Source organism: Equus przewalskii, chromosome 4, assembly GCF_037783145.1.
Source record: "Equus przewalskii isolate Varuska chromosome 4, EquPr2, whole genome shotgun sequence".
Lineage (NCBI taxonomy): Eukaryota > Metazoa > Chordata > Mammalia > Perissodactyla > Equidae > Equus > Equus przewalskii.
This window is the reverse complement of record NC_091834.1, coordinates 55,220,082-55,243,306: the sequence shown is the minus strand read 5'-3', so window position 1 is coordinate 55,243,306 and position 23,225 is coordinate 55,220,082. Positions and strand designations below refer to the sequence as shown.

Here is a 23,225-nt window from a genome sequence, read left to right as displayed (position 1 = left end):
AAACGACTGACGCGTTACATACGAGTCTGAAGTTTGGAGGTTACGGCCGCGGATTTGGTTGCAAGATGAAGAGGCTGGAAGCACTCGCCACCCCCAGGGCTCGGCCAGGACCTCCACAAAGCCTCGCGGAAGGCGGGGCCTCGTGACGTCACAGAGACGCCCGCCCCCTTACGTCGCGCTCTAGGGAGGCCGGAACGTTTCTGGCGGCACCGGCGCCATTTTGCCCGAGCTTGCGACCGAGTGGGAGTGGAGCGAGGAGGCTGTTGTTGCCGACTCTTTCCTCCTCCCCACGGTCCAGTCAGCAGGTTGATTAGGCCATAGGCCCTCGAGCCGAGACTTGTCTCTTATTAGTTCTGGGGAGCGCCTGGCCGACATGAGTGATGTAGAGGAGAACAACTTCGAGGGCAGAGTGAGTACAAAGCCGCGGGAGCCGTCTTCGGCGGCGGCCCGATGCTCGGGGTTTCACGGGGACAGGCGCGGTCGGGCGGGGTTGTGGGGAGTCCGGCGGGTGCCCGTGGAGAGCAGCCTCTGGAGCCATCGCGGTGGCTTCCTCACATCCCAAGATGGCTTCTGGGTTCCACTTCTTGCCCAAACACCACGAATAACCCCCTCCCCCCTTTTTTGGCGACTGACTGATACCTGGACTCCTGGGTCCGATTGAGTTCCCCCCGCAGTGCGCCCTCCCTTCTCCCACCCCTGAGGCTTCCTTATCTCTGTTCCGAGGTGTGGGTCCCCGTCGCGGTGGGGCGGGAGGAGACGGCAGGGAGTTCCCCTCCGGCCGGATAGTGGTAGGTGCTTCCTGCGGTGGCATTTCTGGCGACCCCGAGCATCGTAGAGGGTCTCGGGGTCGCAAGTGCGCGGGGCTGTTGTCCGGGCGGGGAGAAGCTGGCGTGGGACTAGCTGGGGCCTGTGTCTCCTTGGCTCTCTATTGCAGTGAGCGGCCGCGTCTCTGTTGGAACCGGCGGCGTTGCGTCTATAAAGGCGAAAGCCTTGAGGTTGAAGGTGGGACGAGCCTAATGAAGTGGTTAGTCAACGACCGCACCGACCCTTAAGCGTTCTTAAGACGAGAGCTGTGAGGGGAAAACTACGCGAGGAGCCCTTTTCCCTTAATGTCCCTTCTACTTTGCTTTCACTTCAGAATGAATGTGGAAATGCTATAACGCCTTATTTTTCTAACTCCTTGATGTTGGGTGTTTTTTTTCTATTCTTTATATCTCAACTTCTGATGCTTTTCTTCCTATGACCTTTCGTCTAAAAACTGACCACTCCTTTACAGGTTTTTACGGTAAAAAAAAAAAAAAAAAAAGGGCCTCTTCTGTCTTAATTTTACATAACTGAAGAAATATCATGGCTAGTGTTCTTTAAATAGCTAGTCAGTTTATACTGTCACTCAGAACGGTACCTGAAAAGTACAGGTCCTCTCCCATTTGTCTTCTTAACCCACCTCCCAGCAAAGAGGGCTCAGAGGTTTTCATTATTTGGGATCGATGAATATAAATAGCACGAAGATACGTTATCCTCAGCTTAAATGTACTAGAACTTTTATCAGTGTTTGAGTTGTGTTTGCAAAGGTACCCTCGTAGTGGAAATCGGTGGAAGTGAGTTAGTGTGAAACCCTGAAAAGCAAACAAAATCCCCAGGCAGCATGTTCTGGCTGTTGTGTTGGTGTTCTAGTCACTAGGGGAAACGCATAAAAAAACACTTAAGATGTGTGCTGGAGGGAATGAATTTGTCTTTTTTAGAAGCTCATAATATAAACACCTGGAACCAGACAGCTATAAATCAAAAGGTCGGTTTAGGCTTTTGTTCTTTTTTGAGGAAAGAGATTTAAATGCGTTAGAAACAAAAAGCTACCTTTAATGCCTTTAAGATTGGTCTTTTAAAAATAAAATCTGGACCATAGATATAAATGAGTAGTTGAATCTGCTCGTTTTTTAGGATGGAGTGTTATTGTCCCAAAAAGCTTCTTAAAATCACATCATAAAAATATCGGTGGTTGTTGTAAGCTGCTGCTTATTTTGAAAATGAACTTGAGTTAAGGAAGGAATTTTGCTATTAATCTTTCCCTCGATTAATTTTAGTACAGACTTTTTTGGTTAATATTTGTTTTGATTTATGGGGAAGTGAAGAGGCCTATTTGGGGACCTGGTTTTCCTTTAAGTTCTTATTTTTTATTAGTCCTTAAGTTGAGGAATGGAGCAAGTTCTGGATAATCACCTTACCCACCTAGAAAAATAATACATGTAAGATTCTCACCCAGTTTTAAGCTAAAATGTGTGTAAGCATTAACAATTTACTTTAATAGAAAAAAGGTTTTTACCTTTTCCCTCTCTTAGAGTGTTTATGGTCATAGAAAATATTTTTTTAACACGTGATACCCAAACATATTTCAGCGTGAATGAACTCGGTAGATTAATGAATATGGTCACGCTCACCTGTTAGATTTTTTGTTGTTGAGGTAATTGTCTTTATTTGTAATTGGTTAAAGAATTAGAAGAATGCCAGAAGCTTTTCTGAGGGTCTGCTTTTTTTATTATTGTTTCTTAAAGCAATTTACTATTCACTAGAGCTTTTGGTTTTTAAACTACAGTGACCTTTTATCTGCTAATCACAAACCAGCAGTTTAAAAAGCTTTTATAGAATACAATTGTTGTGTTCTTATCTTTGTATTTCAATGTAATAACTTTTTAGAGAGACTCAAAAAGATTTTCAAATGATGTTTTTGAGAGGCTTAAGTAGTTATACTTGAAAGTTTTAACTAAAATTAGAGAAAACATTGACAGGTCAGTATTCAGATTTCATTTGCTTTATCTACAAAATAAACAAGGCAGTTATTAACCCCATCTTACTGAAAAGATATATAGAATTAGAGGGTAACTTTCTAGAGATTGCAGAATACATTAAGGAAATAATACTAACAGTTTGTACTTTGATAGCATTTTAGAACCTCCCCCTGCCCTCTGTCTTTGACATATTTTCTCATTTATTGCTCAGAATAATCTTACAAGGGCAGGAGTACTCTTAACAATTTTAGAAACTAAAACCTGAGGCCCAGAAGACTGAGCAGTTGGGAACCCGAGATTTCTAAGGTCCAGTCCATTGCTCATTGCCTTGATACACTATGCTGTATATATTTTGATTAAGTTTTTTAAAAAGAGCACGCTTTACATTGGTGTCTCTGAGCCATTAACGAAGTTTGCTAAAAACAGTTACAGGAGCTTAATTTTCCATTACAGATTAATGTCTCTTCCGTTTTAAAGGACTGGAATAAAAGAACTTTAGGAAAGAAAATATAATTGGCTGAATTTCGTTATAAGTGACCCCAATAGTTAATCAACCAAAATTCCCTTCTGCCTGAAGTGAAACTGTTGAGCACCTGCTGCCTTCTTAGTAAAGGCCAGGTGTTCTTGAGGGGAAGAAAACTTGGAGTCTAATTTGAGATGACTGACAGCTCAAATCTGGGTAAAAGTAAGTATATAATCAAGTGCTATGTGATAGAATTAATAAGGAATTCAGAAAATGGAGCTGAGCAGTTTTGTGAGGGGAATGGGAACGCTTTAACTAGGATGTAAAACTTGAACTGGATCTGATGATTAGGGAAATGAATATTCGTGTGAGTGTGACAATGAGGAGGTTGCTGGAATAGTGAGAGAGATTTGACTAAATATACAGTCAGATAATGGAGGGTTTTGAATTCTAGATTTAGGAATTTGGACTTAATCCAATATGCAGTAAGGTACCATCTATGAATTCTTAATTCTGGGAGTAGCATAATGAAGGGAATTTTACAAAGAACAGAGACTTGGATAGGAAGAGCAACATGGTACATCTGAAATATTTAAGAAAGGAAATTATGAACAATTTGGTCTAAACTGGACAGCAGTGGGATGTAAGAAATGAGTTAGACATTTTTAAGGAATCCGGGAGAATAGTGGTATCATTAAAATAAATAGGTCCATAAAAGCAATTTGCTTGGGATACGTATATAGTTAGAAATGTAGATAGAAATATTTTTTAAGTGGAAATGTCTTTTGGAGCTGGGAGTGAGGTTAGCACTTGAGCTATGACTTTGCGTGTCATTTTCATAAAAGGAATGAGTTGTTTGCTTCACACAGCTTAAAGTAATACTAGGATTTCGATCTCAGAAAATTTTAGTGTCCTTTATAGAAATTAAGGATAATGGAAATTAAGCTTTTATCATTTTACTTATTTTGTTCCCCTTCTACCCCTAATTTTTTAAAAAATGAAACTAGAAAAACATTGAGTCCAATTTTTTCTTACACAGTGGCCCAGTGTTTTTAATGGAGGTTAGTGATTTGTTTATTGCGTAGGAGTCCATCTTATGATTCCACAGTTGTCTATGCTTTGTAGTGCAGTTGAAGAGAAAGATGCTACTTATTCTTGCCTCCTTTTCAGAGCTTGTTTTGGCTTCTTAAGTAGCTGGAATATTTTTAAGAGACTACTACTGTTCCCCTTAATGTACAAGATGATTGGATGATAAAAGTGAAGAGGAAAGTGCAAATTCACCTGTATCAATTTTGAATTAAAATTTGTGTGTGTTAAGATATTTTGTTCAAGAATGGCTGAAATAGGTGAAGGCTTCTTTCTTCTCTGAAACATGATTTGTAATAATAGGGGTGAGGACTACACTGTTCAAAACTCAGCTTGGTGACTGGCTTTTTTAAAGAGCCCTTAAACTAGGCTTAAAAAATTTTTGTTGATGGAATTTTAAAATTGTAAATGTGAGGGTACTGATGAGGTTTACCCTCTGCCCTCTCTTTTTTTTTTTTTTTAAAGAATACAAATAAAATTGAATCCTTGTTTTACAGATAAGAATGTCAGCACTCAAGCTTTTACAAAACTTAGTTCAGCTTCAGCAATTTAATTTCATATATCTCATCACATCAACCTGTTACAGAAGAATAAGGCTTCCTTTCTTATGGTAGGGGTAGTATTAAACCCGAGAGTCTTGTTTGTCTTGGGTTTGATTTATTTACCTGAAGTTAAGTACTATCATTTATCCAATTTTAGTGCTTTTTTATTCCACTCCATCATTTAAGCGAAGAATCTATAAACTTAAGGAAATATTTTAGTGTTCAACTTTTTATGTTTGAGATTCTTTCACTGAAGGGTGCTAATTTGTCAATATATAGAAGGCAGGATTTTAAAAATGAGCAGTGCAACTAATTGTACCCACAGTGCATAACTGTAGTTTTACAGATTTGTCATAGATGCTGCTTACGATTTATACCATTCCTAAAATGAGAATAAAGAGTCTTGGAATCTGAAAGAATGCCAAGGGATTTAAATATTTAGGAGTAAGAGTCATTAAAAACTACAAATAAACTTTGTCTCTATGGACTTTATTTTGTAAATGAACTGAAGTTATTTACCTGTGGAATAATGTGTAGTATAACAAGTGTGAAATGGCCATGAATAACCAGCATAATAGTTTTCTAGAACTTACCTGATGGTGTGGAAACCTTCTCTTTGATAGTATCAGTGGATGGGCAGACATTAAATAACTAACTCTGAGACCTTTGTAAAAGGTATATACGCACATGCTAAGTGAATTAATACTGATTGTTATTTATTCATATGTCATAACAGATTTAGCAGGACAGAAGTGGAGGTGAGAAAATGGTAAAGATCAGATGAGGAGAGAGTCAGTAAGCACTGTTAAAAAAGGGGGAAAAAAGAGTTGAGGGGAATAATGAAAGGAATTGTGGTTTCCCTTCCCTCCATCAGTTTACTGCCATATATAGTTGTGTCTAATCCTTTTTGTCTCATGATTTTCACCAAAAGTATAAGTGACTAGGCGTACTGATCTGAAGTAGAAGACAAGATATGATTTTTCCTTTAAACTGAGGCCCTGTAGTCTTATTCAAGATTCATGAATACTCCCATGACATTAGAAGAGGAGAGCATAAATACAGAATTCTGTAACAGGTTCTTCGTAGTTTGTTTTTAGTTGCTATTTATGGGCTTTTAATATACCTAAACCACTTTAGTCCTTATAAACTTGTTTTCTGTGCCATTGAAATTGCCACTTATACACTAGCTTTTGGGACATTACAATTGACGATGACATAAACTAGCCAGTTTATGAGCCGTGTTTAAAATTTGTACAAAAGACTAAATTTTACAGTTAATTGCACAGTTGTGACATGACTTTAAATTTGATTATATGTGTGTAAGTGCCAATTCCTAAATAATTTCTTTATGTTAAGTATTCCCAAAATTATTCCAAGTTTTAGAGAATATAGAGACAAATACAGTGTTAGAATATCTGTGAGCCTTTCAGATACAAAGACCACTTTAATCTCACTCAGCAGGCAGCATACAGGTATGATCTTAAAAGAAGGGAAATTATTTAAAAACAGCTAATGTTATGAGCACTTGGTGTTTTCTTTTTAAGAAATTGCTCTGATAGCAGCTATGGGTTAAAAAGAGACTGGAAGTAATTCTTTTATAAGCTTAAGAGTCTGTAAAAGAAGTAGCCTATCATACTCAAGAGGAATGAGGCAGAACTGCTATTTCTGTAGGCTAAAATTAAAGAATTGAGTAAACACAGATTTCCCACAAGTCCTAAAGAATGAAGTTCTCAGTACAGTGAATATTATGTTATTTGGGTAATCTAAGTACACCCTCCATCTTTTGGACATATAGTTTACCTAAGTGCACTGATGTTTTCTGTAGAAGTACATCTCTAGTTTCATAAAGTAGTAGGAAAATATGTTTTGAGAAATTTTATTTTAAAAGCTTGCACCATATGCATATAGACTTGAATTTGTGTAAACTTGGCCCAATTACTTGGCATACAGTTTGCTTTGCCATAATGTTAGAATGGGTTACAGCATAGCATTTATATTGATTTATGTGTTTATTTTAATGGGTTTTAAGTACTAAGCATATATATTGTTGGAATTTTTTTTCTTCCACCGGTAATATACTAGCTGTGTTAAAAAACACTGCAGTTCTTGCTTACTGTAGGGATTGTTCATGTTCTGCAACAATGTGTGCATATATTTAATAACGCTTTTTCTTGATCAAAAGAATAGTACGTGTTCATTGTGGTTATTTACAGTTTGTAAAACACACCTATTTTAGCACAAAAGAAAGATGGTTCTTAGACTGCTTGTATTGGGTACACTGTAGTACTTTCTTAATATTCATAGTTAGCTCCCTCCTTTTTGTTTTTCTCTGTGTCCTTCAGCTACTACCAAAGGTACCTTGATAATGATAGAATAATTAAAAGAACAAACACACACCCTTTAAGCAGGTTGTACTGTGAGAACTTTCTGCATGGCTTCTGGCTTATAGTAGGTAAGGTAGATTGGGAGCAAATTTAAAATTTCTATTAAAATTTGTGATATGATTTGGTTGAGTCCTTAACCTGCCCATTTCAACTAGGCAGCATAGTTTTAATGGTTGTTGGATCCAGAAGCAGGTTACTGAGGAATTTGGCAGAATTTCTTGACTGGACAGCTTTAAGAGCAGGTTAAGTGTAGTCTAGTGAAACAGGACAGATACCACCCCTTCTCAGTATTTAATTTTTTTCTGTTTGCAATTTCAATTCACTTTCCAAATTCTGAATAGTTTTATGAGTTTCCTTGAAAAAAGTTGAAACAATCGTTTCATAAGGAAGACAAGTCAGGGGTAGAAAAGGATAATCTAGCATTTGTCCATAAAGGGCTTATTGTAGCCTGGTTTCTAATGCACAGTTTAGTGACGATAGTATGTATTTGGTACCAGCTTTTGAGAAATAAGTTACTTAAAAATGGTAAATATTAATATAACAGTTTTCTGTGTGTGAAGACTTTATTAACTACCGTTTCTTGTGATGAAAGGCCATTTTTTTTTTATTACAGTAAAAATAATTCTGAAGAATTAAAAGTTTGTTTTATGCTTTGTAGTTTGTTCTTTAGGTTAAGGTTACTGACAGTTATTGATTTACCTTTTTAGTAAGTCTTTAAACTGTTTTTGGAGGTTAAAATGATAGTGACAGCTTTTTACTAGGAGTTAAAGAGGGAGTTAAGAGGACTGTTTCTTAACCTTGGATGATTCCATGAAGAAATTTATGCAGATTTAGGTATCCCTGATAAAAACATTGAAAGGTAGGCAACAAAGGAGATGAGGTATTTGTGACACCTGGCATAATAAAAAGCAAGCCTTCTTGAACAATATGTTGATGTCTTTAGAAAAGATACCCTGTCGTATCTTAATGCTTTAACAAACTAGAAAGTTGCATTTTTTCCCATTGAGTTGCTATGCCAGAACTGGCTTTAAAATTTAAATTTTAAGATGTTACTGAGTTACCTTGTTTACATTAATTCCTAAGAAGTGGTGAGTTTTTTTTAGCGCTATTGAATAATTTTCAACTATTATGTTTATGAGGGAAGACTTGAAATATACACGTATTTGGACCATAAAATTTTAATCTTGTACTAGAAAGCTTCACATAAACATTTAAGAATAAATTTGGGGTTTTAACATAAGATTTTGGTTTTTTTATCCTAGTAAAACTAAAGATTTTACAGTAACAGAGTACAAAGCCTTCTGATACATGTATATAACAAGGACTGTGATGTTTATAGATACTGTTCCATCTACTGCTGTTCAGTGGTGGCATAAATGAATGTTATACCAGAGGATCTGTTTTCTAGAAGGGAAAGCCAAAAGAGAGAGGGGTAGATACTCTTATCAGTTTAATTAATGAACCAGCCCCTGAGACTTCAATTACAAGCAAATTTGCCATACTTTTTTTTTCTTAAGTACTGGATATTCTGCTTTTACAGTTAGTGATTGAAAAAGCCTAAATTGCTATGCCTGCTCCAGGCATCAGTCAGAAATTTATAGAGTGTTTCTGAGATTTGCTGAGACTTACTGTAGGAAGCTAAACGGGAAAGGTCGATATTGAACAGAAAAGTAGCTTTATATTTCAGTTTTGTTTTTATCTGAAAAAATAGAGAGTATTAGTACAGTTCCTTGATAAGTAAGTCTTTTGACGTTAAACAGAGTAAAGGAAAAGTTTTAAGTAAATTGCATGATAGTCTTATGGCATAGGGGGAAATTGGTGTGAAATTGGGATAATTATTTAGACTAATAATCAAGGCTTTACATGGACAGAGAAACCAAACTGTTCGTCCTACTTTCGTCATAAGTGCCTCATATATCTGTCAAATTAAAAAACAAGCTTTTAATCAATTTCAAATTATTTGATTTGGAAAGTTTTGATTTGTATCCAACTCTTTCAGAAGCCTGTCAGTTTTCTGAACTTGGAGATAGTCACTGAAGGGAGTACAAGTATGCATAGCTGCATAAAATATGCAAAAACTATGAACAAAAGAGGTGGGGTCAAAAACAAAGACAAGGATTCTGATTTTCTAACTTCTTTTACATTATGATACTTCATGGATAATATAGGATTTTAAAATGGCACAATTTGCAAAAATAGGTATATTAGGAATTTACAAGCCAAAGGGGAAATTTTAAGAATTTCATGCTTTCTTTTCCCCTTAATGTTTTCAATATCCTTGTATTACTTCAGAACATCTTTCTGGGTAAATCAGAGTGAGCAAAGGTAGTAGTCAAACAAAATTGAGAGAAGATGTTAGTAATTTTACATTTTTTTCTTTTACTTCTTCAAACCTCAGCATGTATCTTATAGTGTGTGAGTTTAGATAGATGTGTATAAATATTTCAGCCTAGAATGCTTTCTTCAACTATATCTTGATATCTTAGCATGGCTTAGTGAAAGCTTATTTTAAGATCACTAAGATGATAAATTAGTGAAAACTTAAGACATAGATGGGGGGTATAGTTAATGTTAGAGTTATGCTTGAATTAAGTATTATATTAAAATTGTGCACATTTTAGGAACTAGGATGAAACATGAAAGGGGAGGAGGGTGAAGAGTATGGTAAAAACATTTAGAGAAATTCAGTAAATTCTCTTTGTTAGAAACTAGACTTTTGAACAATTTAAAGATTATAAAATTGTTTTTTTAATAAACTAGTTATTTGCACTTTACCTGCTGGCTTTACCATTTGGTAGATAACATTCTGAACTCCAGCAGAGTTTTATAATCCCCACGTGCTTAAATATACTAAATGTTCTTTTTCCATTAAGGTTAATGTTCGTGAAGAAATTGAAGAGTTTTTTCCAAGAATGTGGAAGATAAATCAAGATAAAAGAAGGCTAATGAAAAGTATTAAAGATCAGAAAATTAAAATTGAATGGGGGAAAAAATTGAACAGAAGATTGGTCAGATAGAAGCACTTGAATATTTTTTTTAAGGCTATTTTGAATTGTTTGAATTGGGGAAGAATACACGAAGTATGAAAAATGAAAAACTCAATGAAGAATGAAGAGAAGTAGAAAGCAAGAGTGAAGTAGAATTAAAAGAATCTGGAAGAATGAATGGGTCCTAGGTTAAGTAAATGTATGGTTTATGTTCCAGTGTCTGTATGATCAAGTTGTAGATGAATTTGCATGATTACTTAGTTAATAGAGAATTGGTGATCTGGTTCAAGTAGGGAATTATTGAGGACAGTTAGCAGTATTTAACAATGGGTTATTAATGAGCTGAAATTTTTTCTGGAGGGTGTTGCCTAACCATTTGTTTTTCAGGAGCAATCAATATAAATAATTACGGTACTTTAAATGTTAGGTGTTAGGCATCTACGTGACCAGTGCCATTTGTAATACTGTCTTCTTTGTTAGGAGTCTCGCTCTCAGTCAAAATCTCCAACGGGAACTCCTGCTCGTGTAAAATCGGAGAGCAGGTCAGGATCTCGTAGTCCATCAAGGGTTTCCAAACACTCTGAATCCCATTCTCGGTCAAGATCAAAATCCAGGTACGTGTGTTTAAAATAATACTTGAAATGCTTTCCTTGGATTTTTCAGGGCAGAGTGGTTTAATCCCGCACTTTTGTTGCATTTTGCTAAGAAATTTCACCAAAGACTCAGTCATGAACTAGTTTTTCTCAAATGGGAGTGTACAAATGAATAATCTGTTCTAGAGGACTTAGGTAAGGTGTAATCATCTCCTAGCCCAATTAATCTATTGGGTACTAGCTATTAATACAAATTAAATATATGTCCATGGATTTTAATGTGCTTGGCATTTGAGGATTAGAGTTTGATTTTATTTCAACAATATTTATACAATAAAAAGGTAATTTTTTTGTATTGGAGACTTGGTGTGTAATTTATTGCAGGGAAAGTTGGTGAATATTTGTTGAACAGGTTATCGGAATGATTTGAGAAGGTTTTTCAAGGTTTGCATTCCAGCTACATCTTTTATCTGAAAATTCTGAGTTAATAGGTGGAGCTCGAGTCAGATATAATTGGGCGGGGGCGGGTTGGGGAGAATATCTGGCTGATTCAGAGCCCCTACCACTTCCATTGACAACAACAAAAAACTCTAGTGGACCACTGCAAGGGTCACTGTATCCGATGTCCCACCTGTACTAGGGTAGGAAAAAAAGGTTTAAAAACAACTTGTACCATTATTTTGAAGTGATTGTAACTTCTTGATCAGAGATCTAATTTATGTCTCTAAGGGGACATGAGACTGAAGAATCAGTTAAAAGTCTGTACTTTTCTTGAGGTCCACAGCTATGTCTTTGTCTCTGTTGTATCCAGGATCCAGCCCAGTGCTTGATATAGTAACTAGTCTATTTAATTAAATCCACATGTGCAGAAGAGCATTGGAAAGAATTTGGATGTAGAAACAGAAATGAATATATTTTCATTTTAGGACCTTTGTACGTGTTGCCCTTAGGGTAGAATTCTCTTTCCTCAGATATTCACATGTCACTTGATTCAGTTCTTTGCTCATATGTCACCTGAGAACATTAAATAGCATGGATACTCTTTACTCCCTTACTCTTAATTTTTTCCATAATATTTGTCACTATTTGATTTAGAGAAAAGGTAGACACTCCTGAAGAGTTTTAAATTAATGTCTCACTTTTTATTATTATTTAAAAGTAACAATTGATATTTTAAGTGACAGGTTTTCTTATTAATGTTTTTTATTTTTTTTTTAAACTGAGGCTGTAAATTAGTGCTAAGGAAAACGGGAAATATCCTGTTTGGTATCCTTGCTCAAACACAAGTTTTCTTCATACATAGCCCATTCTACCCCGAAAATGATTGATTACTTTTAGATAGTAGGCCACTCATTCTATCGTTTTTGTCCCCACTGAGAAGCCTTTGTTTAGGGCCGGGCCGGTGGCACAGTGGTTAAGTGTGCACGTTCCGCTTTGGCGGCCCAGGGTTCGCTGGTTTGGCTCCTGGGTGCGGACATGGCACCGCTTGGCAAGCCATGCTGTGGTAGGCGTCCCACGTATAAAGTAGGGGAAGGTGGGCACAGATGTGAGCTCAGAGCCACCCTTCCTCAGCAAAAAGGAGGATTGGCAGCAGTTAGCTCAGGGCTAATCTTCCTCAAAAAAGAAAAAAGAATTGATATACATTAAATAAAATTTTAAAAAAAAGAAGCCTTTGTTTACCTTTCTTCAATATATCTGTACTCTTAGCTTGATATTCAAAGTTTTACACAATATTGTCTCAGTCCTTTCCTAATCTTCATTCTTATTGCTTCCTTTGTAAGTATCCTAGTTCCTAGCAGATTGTACTGTTTTGCACTTCTCTAATCACATTTCCATGTCTTCTTGCCAAGGAACCTTTGCTCTTGCTAGTCCCAGAACATTTTTCTCCTGTTTCTATTAAGTCTTCCAGCTTTATTGTTAGCCTTTCTTGTCTCAATCTTCCCTCATTAATTTTATTCCCTTCACCCATGTGCTCTCTTCTTAAACTTTCTGGGCCTTAGCATTTATAACGTTTATTGAATGCCTTATAGAAGTTATTTTGCATGACTGTCATCACTGCTGGTCTAGGTGTTTAGTTAAGGGTGGGTCATGCTAATAGTAAATAAGAAATTGTTGCGTTTATAGGCAAAGAAAGAGGACTATCTGAGAGTGGAAAAACCAGAGATAGGAGATGAACTAGGGAATCGGCAGTGGAAAGATGGGTGAGATGCTGTAGAAAGCTTGAGGAAATGAAGACTGTTAGACTTAGACATGAAGACTGTTAGATTAGATGGACATTTAGGTTGTCGATGAATTAGTTTTGATGCAAGATTGCAGTGGGCTAAAGAAAGATTGGAAAGGAAATGGTACTTAACTGTGAAGGTAATATAGAACTATGTTGAGAATGGTGATAAGAATCAAAGGATTTTATTATAATGGTAGTTGGTGGTTTGTTTTGTCTTTTTTGTGGTAAGATGCACATCAGGACAAAATTTAGTCTTAACCAATTTTTTTTAATTGAGGTCACAATAGTTTATACCATTGTGAAATTTCAGCTGTACATTATTTTAATTTTTTTAAAGATTTTATTTTTCCTTTTTCTCCCAAAGCCCCCCAGTACATAGTTGTGTATTTTTAGTTGTGGGTCCTAGATGTGGCATGTGTGATGCCACCTCAGCATGGCTGTATGAGCGGTGCCATGTCCACACCCAGAACTTGAACCGCCGAAACCCTGGGCCGCTGAAACGGAGCACGAAAACTTAACCACTCAGCCACGGGGCTGGCCCCCTCAGGTGTACATTATTATTTGTCAGTCACCATATAAATGTGCCCCTTCACTCCTTGTGCCCACCACCCAACCCCCTCCCCCTTCTTTGTCCATGTGTTTATCTTCCACATATGAGTGAAATCATACGATGTTTATCTTTCTTTGTCTGACTTATTTTGCTTAACATGATACCCTCAAAGTCCATCCATATTGTTGCGAATGGCACAATTTTGTCCTTTTTTTTTCTTATGGCTGAGTAGTATTCCATTGTGTGTGTGTGTATGTGTGTGTATACACACACACATACACACACACACATCTTCCTTATCCAATCATCAGTTGATGGGCACTTGGGTTGCTTCCACATCTTGGCTATTTTGAATAATGCTGCAGTGAACGTAGAGGTGCATAAGTTTCTTTGTGTTGTTGATTTCAGGTTCTTTGGGATAGCTGGGTCATAGGGTATTTCTGTTTTTAATTTTTTGAGAAATCTCCATGCTGTTTTCCATAGTTTGCATTCCCACCAACAGTGTATGAGGGTTCCCTTTTCTCCACAATGTCTCTAGCGTTTGTTATTTTTTGTCTTGGTGATTATATCCCTTCTAATAGGTGTAAGGTGATACCTAAGTGTAGTTTTGATTTGCATTTCCCTGATGATTAGTGATGTTGAACATCTTTTCATGTGCCTTTTGGCCATCTGTATATCTTCTTTGGAAAATTGTCCCTTCATATTCTCTGCCCACTTTTTGATCGGGTTGTTTGTTGTTCAGTTGTGTGGTTCTTTATATGTTATGGAGATTAACCCCTTGTCAGATATATGATTTGCAAGTATTTTCTCCCTGTTGGTGGGTTGTCTTTTCGTTTTGATCCTAGTTTCCTTTGCTTTGCAGAAGCTCTTTAGTTTGATGAAGTCCCACTTGTTTATTTTTTCTTTTGTTTCCCTTGTCCGAGTAGACGTGTTATTTGAAAAGATCCTTTTAAGACCAATGTCAAAGAGTGTGCTGTAGGGGCCAGCCCTGTGGCCGAGTGGTTAAGTTCACACGCTCCGCTGCAGCAGCCCAGGGTTTCGCTGGTTCGGATCCTGGGCATGGACATGGCACTGCTCATCAGGCAACACTGAGGCGGCATCCCACATGCCACAACTAAAAATACACAACTATGTACCAGGGGGCTTTTAGAGAAAAAGGAAAAATGAAATCTTAAAAAAAAAAATTGTGCTGCTGATATTTTCTTGTAGAAGTTCTATGGTGTCAGGTCTTACCTTCAAGTTTTTGATCCATTTTGAGTTGATTTTTGTGTACGGCCAAAGATGATGGTCTACTTTCATTCTTTTGCCTGTGGCTGTCCAGTTTTCCCAGCACCATTTGTTGAAGAGACTTTCCTTTCTCCATTGTATGTTCTTGGCTCCCTTTGTCGAAGATAGCTGTCTGTAGATGTGTGGTTTTATTTCTAGGTTTTCACTTCTGTTCCAAGGATCTGTGTGCTTGTTTGTGTACTAGTAACATGCTGTTTTAATTACTATGGCTTTGTAGTATATTTTGAAGTCAGGGATCATGATGCCTCCAGCTTAGTTCTTTTTTTCTCAGGATTGCTTTAGCTGTTTGGGGTCTTTTGTTGCCCCATATGAATTTTAGGATTCTTTGTTCTACTTCCATGAAGAATGTCATTTGGATTCTGGTTGGGATTGCATTGAATCTGTAGATTGCTTTAGGTAGTATGGACATTTTAACTATGTTTATTCTTCCAATCCATGTGCATGGAAGATCTTTCCATTTCTTTATGTCATTATCAATTTCTTTCGGTAATGTCTTATAGTTTTCATTGTATAGGTCTTTCACCTCCTTGGTCAAATTTATTCCTAGGTATTTTATTCTTTTTGTTTCAGTTGTAAATGGGGTTGTCTTCTTGAGTTCTCTTTCTGTTAGTTTGTTGTTGGAATATAGAAATGCAACTGATTTTTCTAAGTTGATTTTATACCCTGCAACTTTGCTGCAGTTGTTGATTATTTCTGATAGTTTTCCAGTGGATTCTTCACAGTTTTCTATGTATAAAATCATGTCATCTGCAAACAGCAAGAGTTTCACTTCTTTGTTGCCTGTTTGGAGTCCTTTTATTCTTTTTTCTTGTTTAATTGCTCTGGCCCAAACCACCAGTACTATGTCAAATGAGAGTGGTGAGAGTGAGCACTCTCGTCTTGTTCCTGTTCTCAGAGAGATGGCTTTCAGTTTTTCCCCCTTGAATAGGATGTTGGCTATGAGTTTGTCATATATGGCCTTTATTATGTTGAGGTACTTACCATATATACCCATTTTATTGAGAGTTTCTGATCATAAATGGATGTTGGATCTTATCAAATGGTTTCTCTGTGTCTATTGAGATTATCGTGTGGTTTTTGTTCCTTATTTTGTTAATCTGGTGTATCACATTGATTGATTTGCAGATGTTGAACCATCCCTGTGTCCCTGGTATAAATCCCACTTGATCGTGGTGTATGATCTTTTTAATGTATTGCTGTATTCGGTTTGCCAATATTTTGTTGAGGATTTTTGTATGTATGTTCATCAGCAATATTGGCCTGTAATTTTCCTTTGTGGGTCTTAACCATTTTTAAGTGTACAGTTCAGCAGCATTAAGTACATTTACATTGTTGTGCAACAGTCACCACCATCCATCCCCGTAACTTTTTATCTTGTAAAACTGAAATTATACCCATTAAATAATGACTCCCCATTCTCTACTCCTTCCAGCTCCTGGCAACTACCATTTTACTTTCTGTCTCTGATTTTGACTACTCTAAGTACTTCATATAAGTGGAATCATACAGTGTTTGTCTTTTTTGTGACTGGCTTATTTCACTTAGTATAATATCCTCAAGGTTCATCCATGTTGTAGAATATTACAGAATTTCCTTACTAGTGGTAGTTTTTTTTTTTTCCCGTTTTGAAGAAAGTAGAGCCTTAACATGCTTGTAAAGTAAGGTGAAAAGAGTGAATGTAGAAGGGATAGGCTGAGAATGAAGAGGAGATTGTAGTGATTAAGAGAACAACAGGAAGAATACCTTTTCCTCAGAAAGGAGAAAGGAGCTGAGAATAAGCTGGGATATATGTATACGGATCCTTAGAGGTAGCCATTTTGTTTGAGTATTTTTATCTAAATTTATTTCTTTCAAAGGTCGAGGTCAAGAAGGCATTCTCATAGACGTTACACTCGATCCAGATCCCATTCTCACTCTCATAGGAGACGATCTCGAAGTAGGTCATATACACCAGAATACCGGCGTCGAAGGAGCCGAAGTCATTCTCCAATGTCTAACCGGAGAAGACATACAGGCAGCAGGGTATGTGGTTTCTAAAATTTAATGAAAACTTATTTTGTCCTCCTGTGTATTTAGTCATAGCATAATAGCTTGCTTTTATGAGAGCTAGACTGCTGTTTGAAAGTGGTACTCCAGAAACAACATCCTTGAGTGTATGAATATTGATTATATACATTTAGGTATATTTTCTTTTCTTGACTTGAATATTTAAGAGGTGAAGTTTGGGAAGAAGTGATATGTTCCAGGAATTAAAATGAAAAGCATAAACTGAATTGAAACTATTGAGATAAGGAAAAAGGCAAGGAAATACCAAAAACTCTGTAGTAGTAATAATGGCTAACACTTATGTTGAACACCATGCAAAGTTCTTCAATATATTTAATACTTTTAACATCTCTGTGAGGCAAGTTACCATGTTATGGATAAGGAAATTGAGTCTTGGGTATGTGACATTGAGGTGGGTTTATTTTTTGGCTAACTGGAATAGCCCAGGTTTCAACCAGGCTACTTAACTCTTAACGGTCCTGTGCTTAACTGCTGTGCTCTGCTTCTCCCATGTGACACTGAATCATTTAACTGTGATGGAGTCTGCTGTTATTTAATGATGTTTTGAAATCTATTCATTTATTTTTCAAATCTGCATCGTGGGAACATTGCAAGAATATCCTTGCTAAAGAATGAAAATGGAGGAGGAGAGTCTAATCAGCAATTACAGACAAAGTCAAATTAAGTACAAATCTATAAGGGATGTAAAGCATTTGAATAAACTAGAAATATGGCATTAAACTAAGGGTGAATTCTTAGGATGTATTCTGAAAATTGCTGGGCTAGAGAGTAAGGATGTTTTTTATTTGGGCCGCAACATCAAGTATATTCCAAAGAAGGCCTGAGTGTACTGTGAACTATAAAGTGTGGCTCATCTAGTTTTCACCCTCTTAAGTTCTTATTTCCAAGTGACTTGAAACAATATAGTGTATTGGGTGAGATGTTCTAAGCAAAATATTTCTCCGTCTTAATTTTTATTTTAATTTGGAGCTTAACATTAAATGTCATCTTTATTCAATAGGCAAATCCAGATCCCAACACTTGTCTTGGAGTGTTTGGCCTCAGTTTGTACACAACAGAGAGAGATCTTCGTGAAGTATTTTCTCGGTATGGACCATTGAGTGGCGTCAATGTTGTTTATGATCAGCGAACTGGACGATCACGAGGATTTGCCTTTGTTTATTTTGAGAGAATAGATGACTCAAAGGAGGTAATTTTGTTTTTGTAATTATTTGTCAATTTGATGATTATAGTATTGAGTTACTATTAAAGGTTGATTAATAGACTCCCAGTTCCATAAACATTATGTCTGCTTTCATTCTCTGACCTGATTCAAACTCTGCTTCTCTGAGTTACACTTGGAATAGCCAGTTTCTCTTTCCAGTTAATACTCTCTGGTATAGCCATATCCTGATTGAAATCTGCCCTTGTAAAGAGAGCAATACGTGTTTGAGTAAATGGAAAAAGTAAAATATTTAAGTGTTCTCTTTTGAATAAGCCTTATTCATGCTCCAAGCAGATGATTAAAATGACTTTTTAGAATTATTTAGTGTTTAGATTTAATCTGTTTAATTTTGTAATTGTCTAATTAGCTCCCCGTGTATAGATAACAGAGCTTTGTTTTTCTGTTCTCTTAATACTCATCTGTTGTTCTGTTCTATAATTGAAAAATAACACATGGAAGGAATTGTTACTTCTTCATTTTTGTGTAGTGCCATCCTTAATTTGCCTAACAGAGTGATCCTAATTAATGTTAATGATTAGAAATAGTGCTCTTCAAATGTATTAGGTATTGAATTATAAAGGAAGCAGTAGGCTTGCTTTCTCTGTACTAAAAGTTCATAGTGATTGAGTTAGAAAATTCCGTTTTAAGAAATTTGAAGCTGATTATTAAAGTTTTATCAAAGCTTAGTAAGTGCCATGTACTGGCATGTCTTTTGTATCATTTTGCATGTGACAGGTCATTATCGCTCTATGCACCAGCAGTGTTTGATTGCAACATAAGCAGTCATAATAAAAGCGTATCTTTAAAAAATAATAGATGCTATTGGCATCTGATGGATGGAGGCCAGTGATGATACTACACATCCTACAGTGCACAGAATAGCTACCCACAACATAGAATTAGCAGTTACGTAATGTCGTAGTGCTGAGGTTGAAAAACGCCAGATAATTCTAACAAAATAATGCTCCAGCTTGTAAGTCATTTTGTAGTAGACATTCTGATAGGCACTCTAATGGTTTAATTTGTCAGTACTATGATTTTTTTTTTTTACTGTTAGATACTGTGATTTGTTTATTCCTTTTCTCAATTAAGGGATAAATGTGTAAATTTAGAAATACCAGGATATCCGCTCTGAAGTGAAAATGCAACCAACATGACAAATTTATTTTTAAGAGGCCAGCCCAGTGGTATAGTGATTGTTTGCGGGCTCTGCTTCAACAGCCCAGGGTTCGCAGGTTTGGATCTTGGGTGCGGACCTGCACACCACTCATCAAGCCATGCTGTGATGGCGTCCCACATACGAAATAGAGGAGGATTGGCACAGATGTTAGCTGAGCGCTAATCTTCCTCACCAAAAAAAATAAATAAAAAATGAAACTAATTTGCCCTATCTGTTACCTGCCCCCCCTTCAGGTTTATTTCTTGATAAAGTTAAATGAAAATCGCAACTTTACTTAGTTCCAAAGAACTTCTTGCAAATTTGTTAAAATGATTGAATTATTATTGCATTTATTGGTATTAGTGCCAAAGGGCAAAGTGATAGGGAATGTGAGCGCAGGTATAAAGACAGGAGCACTTGTTGGCAAGTTTAGAAGTTCCTTGATGTTTGGAAGTTCACTAGGTGGCAGTGTATTACCTCAGGAACAAGACTAGTTTAGAATTGTCAGCTGAATTGTAATTTCTGCTTTGAGTTGCCGAGACTGAAACTATGACTACAGCCTCAGAGTTATGCAGACTTCCCTGAGTTGTGTGGTTCCTTCTCTATGGCTGTAGCTGCCTCCAGTCTTTGAGCACAGGCCTGCTTAAGTGTCCGTGTGTACCTTAGCAAAGTCGATACTATTGACGTGCATGTAGCAAGGATTACTATGTAAAATCTTAGCCCCTGGTGATGGAGAAAGAAGTGGTTAGAGAATTTTCATTTTTGAAATTTCAAATGGAAAATATGTTAAATTTGTTGCAGTTTTGGTAGTTTCTCCCTGATGAATCATGCATGACTCTGTGCCTGTTCTGCTTTAAAGGCTATGGAAAGGGCAAATGGAATGGAGCTGGACGGTAGAAGAATTCGTGTGGATTATTCTATTACCAAGAGGGCACACACACCTACACCAGGCATCTACATGGGCAGACCAACTCAGTAAGATTTCAAGTTTCCTAAGCTCTACTGTAAGAGCCAGAAATCTACCCAAAATGTGTGCAAAATTTTGATTAATCAAAAGATAAAATTTTTTCTCCTGTAATAAGAATTGAAAGTTACTTAATTTGTATATATTCTTTGAATCAAGGGTACAAAATAAAACTGTCGAAGTACATTCCTGGCTCTTGGTACTTATACAAACAGGAGATTATTAAGTACTAGAAAAATATCACATGCTTTTTAAATATTATCTATTATGTGACCTTGGAAGCCTCTGTGTACGAGGAAGGGTTTTACTGATGTTAGTGTTTGTTTAAAAAAAAAAAAAAAGCCAGTCTTGCCAGTTTTCACATTGTGTAGAACATAAATGGGGGCTTTTATAAAGTTTTTTTAAATGTAATACAACCAAAGACAGTATTTACTTCTTAAGAGGGAAAGAAGGACTATAGGCTTTCATTTAATTTGAAACCTTCCTGGGGGAAATGTAGGATTTGGCAAGGAGAGCATACAGAACACTAAAGTGAAAATAGTGTCCCTATGATTAAGAGTTGGGAAAACAGCAGAAGAAAGAGCTTTGAGTTTAAATTCACTGCCAAAGGTTTAAATACCAGACCATGGTTTTAGTGCTGAACCTCAGTATAAGGTAGTCACTTCTCTGGCGTTCAGGCTTGGTTACTTTTTTATTCTGGGTGTGTATTAATTGCATTGGAATTAGTCATAAGGACGCATATCTTAGCTTTGGTACCCTTTCCCAGCACGCTGCTGCATTTCACCTTGAAAAGGTCCTGCTGATTTGGGTAGCGCATTCATAGAAAAGCAGTTTGTAGTTCGGACAGTTTTTGTGAAATCATTCCTGCTTATTTATGTAATGAATAGGAAGCTAAAGCAGAACACCATGGGAGTCAGCAAAATGAGAGATGGAAAAGGGTTATTCTTTCTCTCTTATCTCCCTTCCTTCCTCCATTTTATTTTAAGTACCAATTGTATTAAATGATAGTGGTGGAAAATAATCATTTGCATTGATACAAAGTTTTTACATTTTTCTGTAGTAGTGGTGGTGGCGGTGGCGGAGGCGGTGGTGGAGGTGGAGGAGGTGGCAGACGTCGAGATTCTTACTATGATAGAGGATATGACCGTGGGTATGACAGATATGAAGACTATGATTACCGGTACAGGTAATGTTTTAACTTGTGATTTCTGTTCTAAATTAATTAGTAGTATTATTTGGCACATTTAATTTATGTTTGATACGTATTAATAAAAATAGTAAAAAATAGACTATGATGCTTTCTTGAGAATGTACGAAAAAAATATTTTCTCAAAACTAATAACAGAGGTTAATTATCTGTATTTGCCAATATTTTGTTGTGCCATATGTTTACTATTCTGGTGTCGTTTGACACAGAGAACTTAGTAGTTATCATCTTGAGTCCATTATTATTTTGAGTGACGGGGTATTTTTATTTTCATCTGCCTCAGTGGAGTGACGATGTGGTATACTAAAGAATTTTTTTTTCTACAGAAGAAGATCACCTTCTCCTTACTATAGTCGATACAGATCACGATCAAGATCTCGTTCCTACAGCCCAAGTATGTACACTTGCTTTCGTAGCATTAAGAACCTCATTTCTAATTAATGGTTTATTTTAGAAAATTAGGGTATATGGTAGCTGTTAAAATAGTTGGAAAAGTATTAGGCAAGTCACACTATATGTCATTTTGACTTTTTTTTTTGGCCTTCTTTTTCAGGACGCTATTGATAAACCAGAATGTTTGCAGCTAAGGACATCTTTTTCTCTTTCTCTTTTTTTGTTTAATTCTGGATTTCCCCAAGCTTCCAATCCTTCGTAGTCCTTTAAAAGAACCCTTAAAAAAATCTTTGGTTTATTTAGCATCTACACTTTGTCAGTTGTATTGCTGTTTTCCACCCCTTTATTATACTCCTAAAGATGTGATTGTTGTCATTTTGAGTAGTTAAACATCTTGAGTGAAAAAGGAACCCTCAGTGTTAATGCTTTGTAAATGATTTTTCTTTGCTTTTACAGAAAATTAACTCCTGGCTAATCAAATGAAGAAAGAAATGATCTTTTAAAAGGTTCTTTTGTGTTAAATATTGTGTTAGACATTGTATTAGAGATCTGCATTTACAACAAGCTCCTTTTTTTCAACTTTATTTTGGAGAAGATAGTAACACACAAAGTAGTTCAGTCATGTCGTTTGTCTGGGGTGGCATGGAGCAAGTAGTGTAGAAAGTTTGAAGCTATAGAAGAAATCACTTGGTCATTTCTTTGGAAGAACGGAATTTTTGAACCCTAAAAATTACGTCGTCTTTTAGAAATGAAAAGCTCGTGGACTCCTACAAAACATGTTGTATTTAAAATACATCTGTTAAAACTTACAAACTTAAAGTGTGATTTTTGTGTTGAATTTATTGAAGTTTAAGTATTCCTTTAATCAGTGAAGGACAGCCCTTATTTATTACTTTGAGCAATTGTATACTTTGCTGTTAGAAATTTTGGTATTGGGACAGTGGTTAAGCAGACAATGTATAGTACAGAGTCCTTAGAAGATACGTATGGGAAAGTCGTCTTTCAAATAAAAGTTAATTTCTTTGAAAATGGGATTCTCTTTATTGTGGTACAATGAGAAAATATAACTGGATTGATTTAGGCACCAATCCTTTTTCCTAACATTTTTGCTGACTCCTGAATGTATAATCTTTGTCTCTTCTTCACTCTTTAAAAACCCTTGTTTTTCTTCCTTCCTCTTTTTTGTAAACCAAGTTGTAAATATTAAGAGTGTTCAGTACCAAGCACCTTGCTGAAGGAAAGGTAAGTAATATGGTTTGTGTCTTCAAGAAGCCCACATTCTAGTAGGAAACACACTTAAACAACTGTAAAGCCAGGTATTAAAAGACTGGG

At 36.4% G+C, this 23,225-nt stretch overlaps 1 protein-coding gene across 10 annotated transcripts; it reads left to right on the top strand.

Annotated features, from left to right (window-relative positions):
* Nucleotides 1-22,922, top strand: TRA2A (transformer 2 alpha homolog). Of its 10 annotated transcripts, none has more exons than XM_070615948.1 (10): nt 156-409; nt 935-1,002; nt 10,132-10,444; nt 10,726-10,859; nt 16,756-16,921; nt 17,967-18,155; nt 20,189-20,304; nt 21,354-21,479; nt 21,827-21,894; nt 22,054-22,922. In XM_070615948.1, the coding sequence occupies exons 5-10, from the start codon at nt 16,889-16,891 to the stop codon at nt 22,062-22,064; spliced, it is 543 nt and encodes a 180-aa protein (XP_070472049.1). In that variant the 5' UTR covers nt 156-409; nt 935-1,002; nt 10,132-10,444; nt 10,726-10,859; nt 16,756-16,888; the 3' UTR covers nt 22,065-22,922. The 10 variants fall into 10 exon arrangements, with proteins under 10 accessions (XP_070472047.1, XP_008534013.1, XP_008533993.1 ...); XM_070615947.1 differs by having other exon boundaries at nt 171-409; nt 935-1,024; XM_070615950.1 differs by having other exon boundaries at nt 176-409; nt 935-1,024; nt 10,132-10,433.
* The last annotated feature ends 303 nt before the right edge of the window (nt 22,923-23,225 follow it).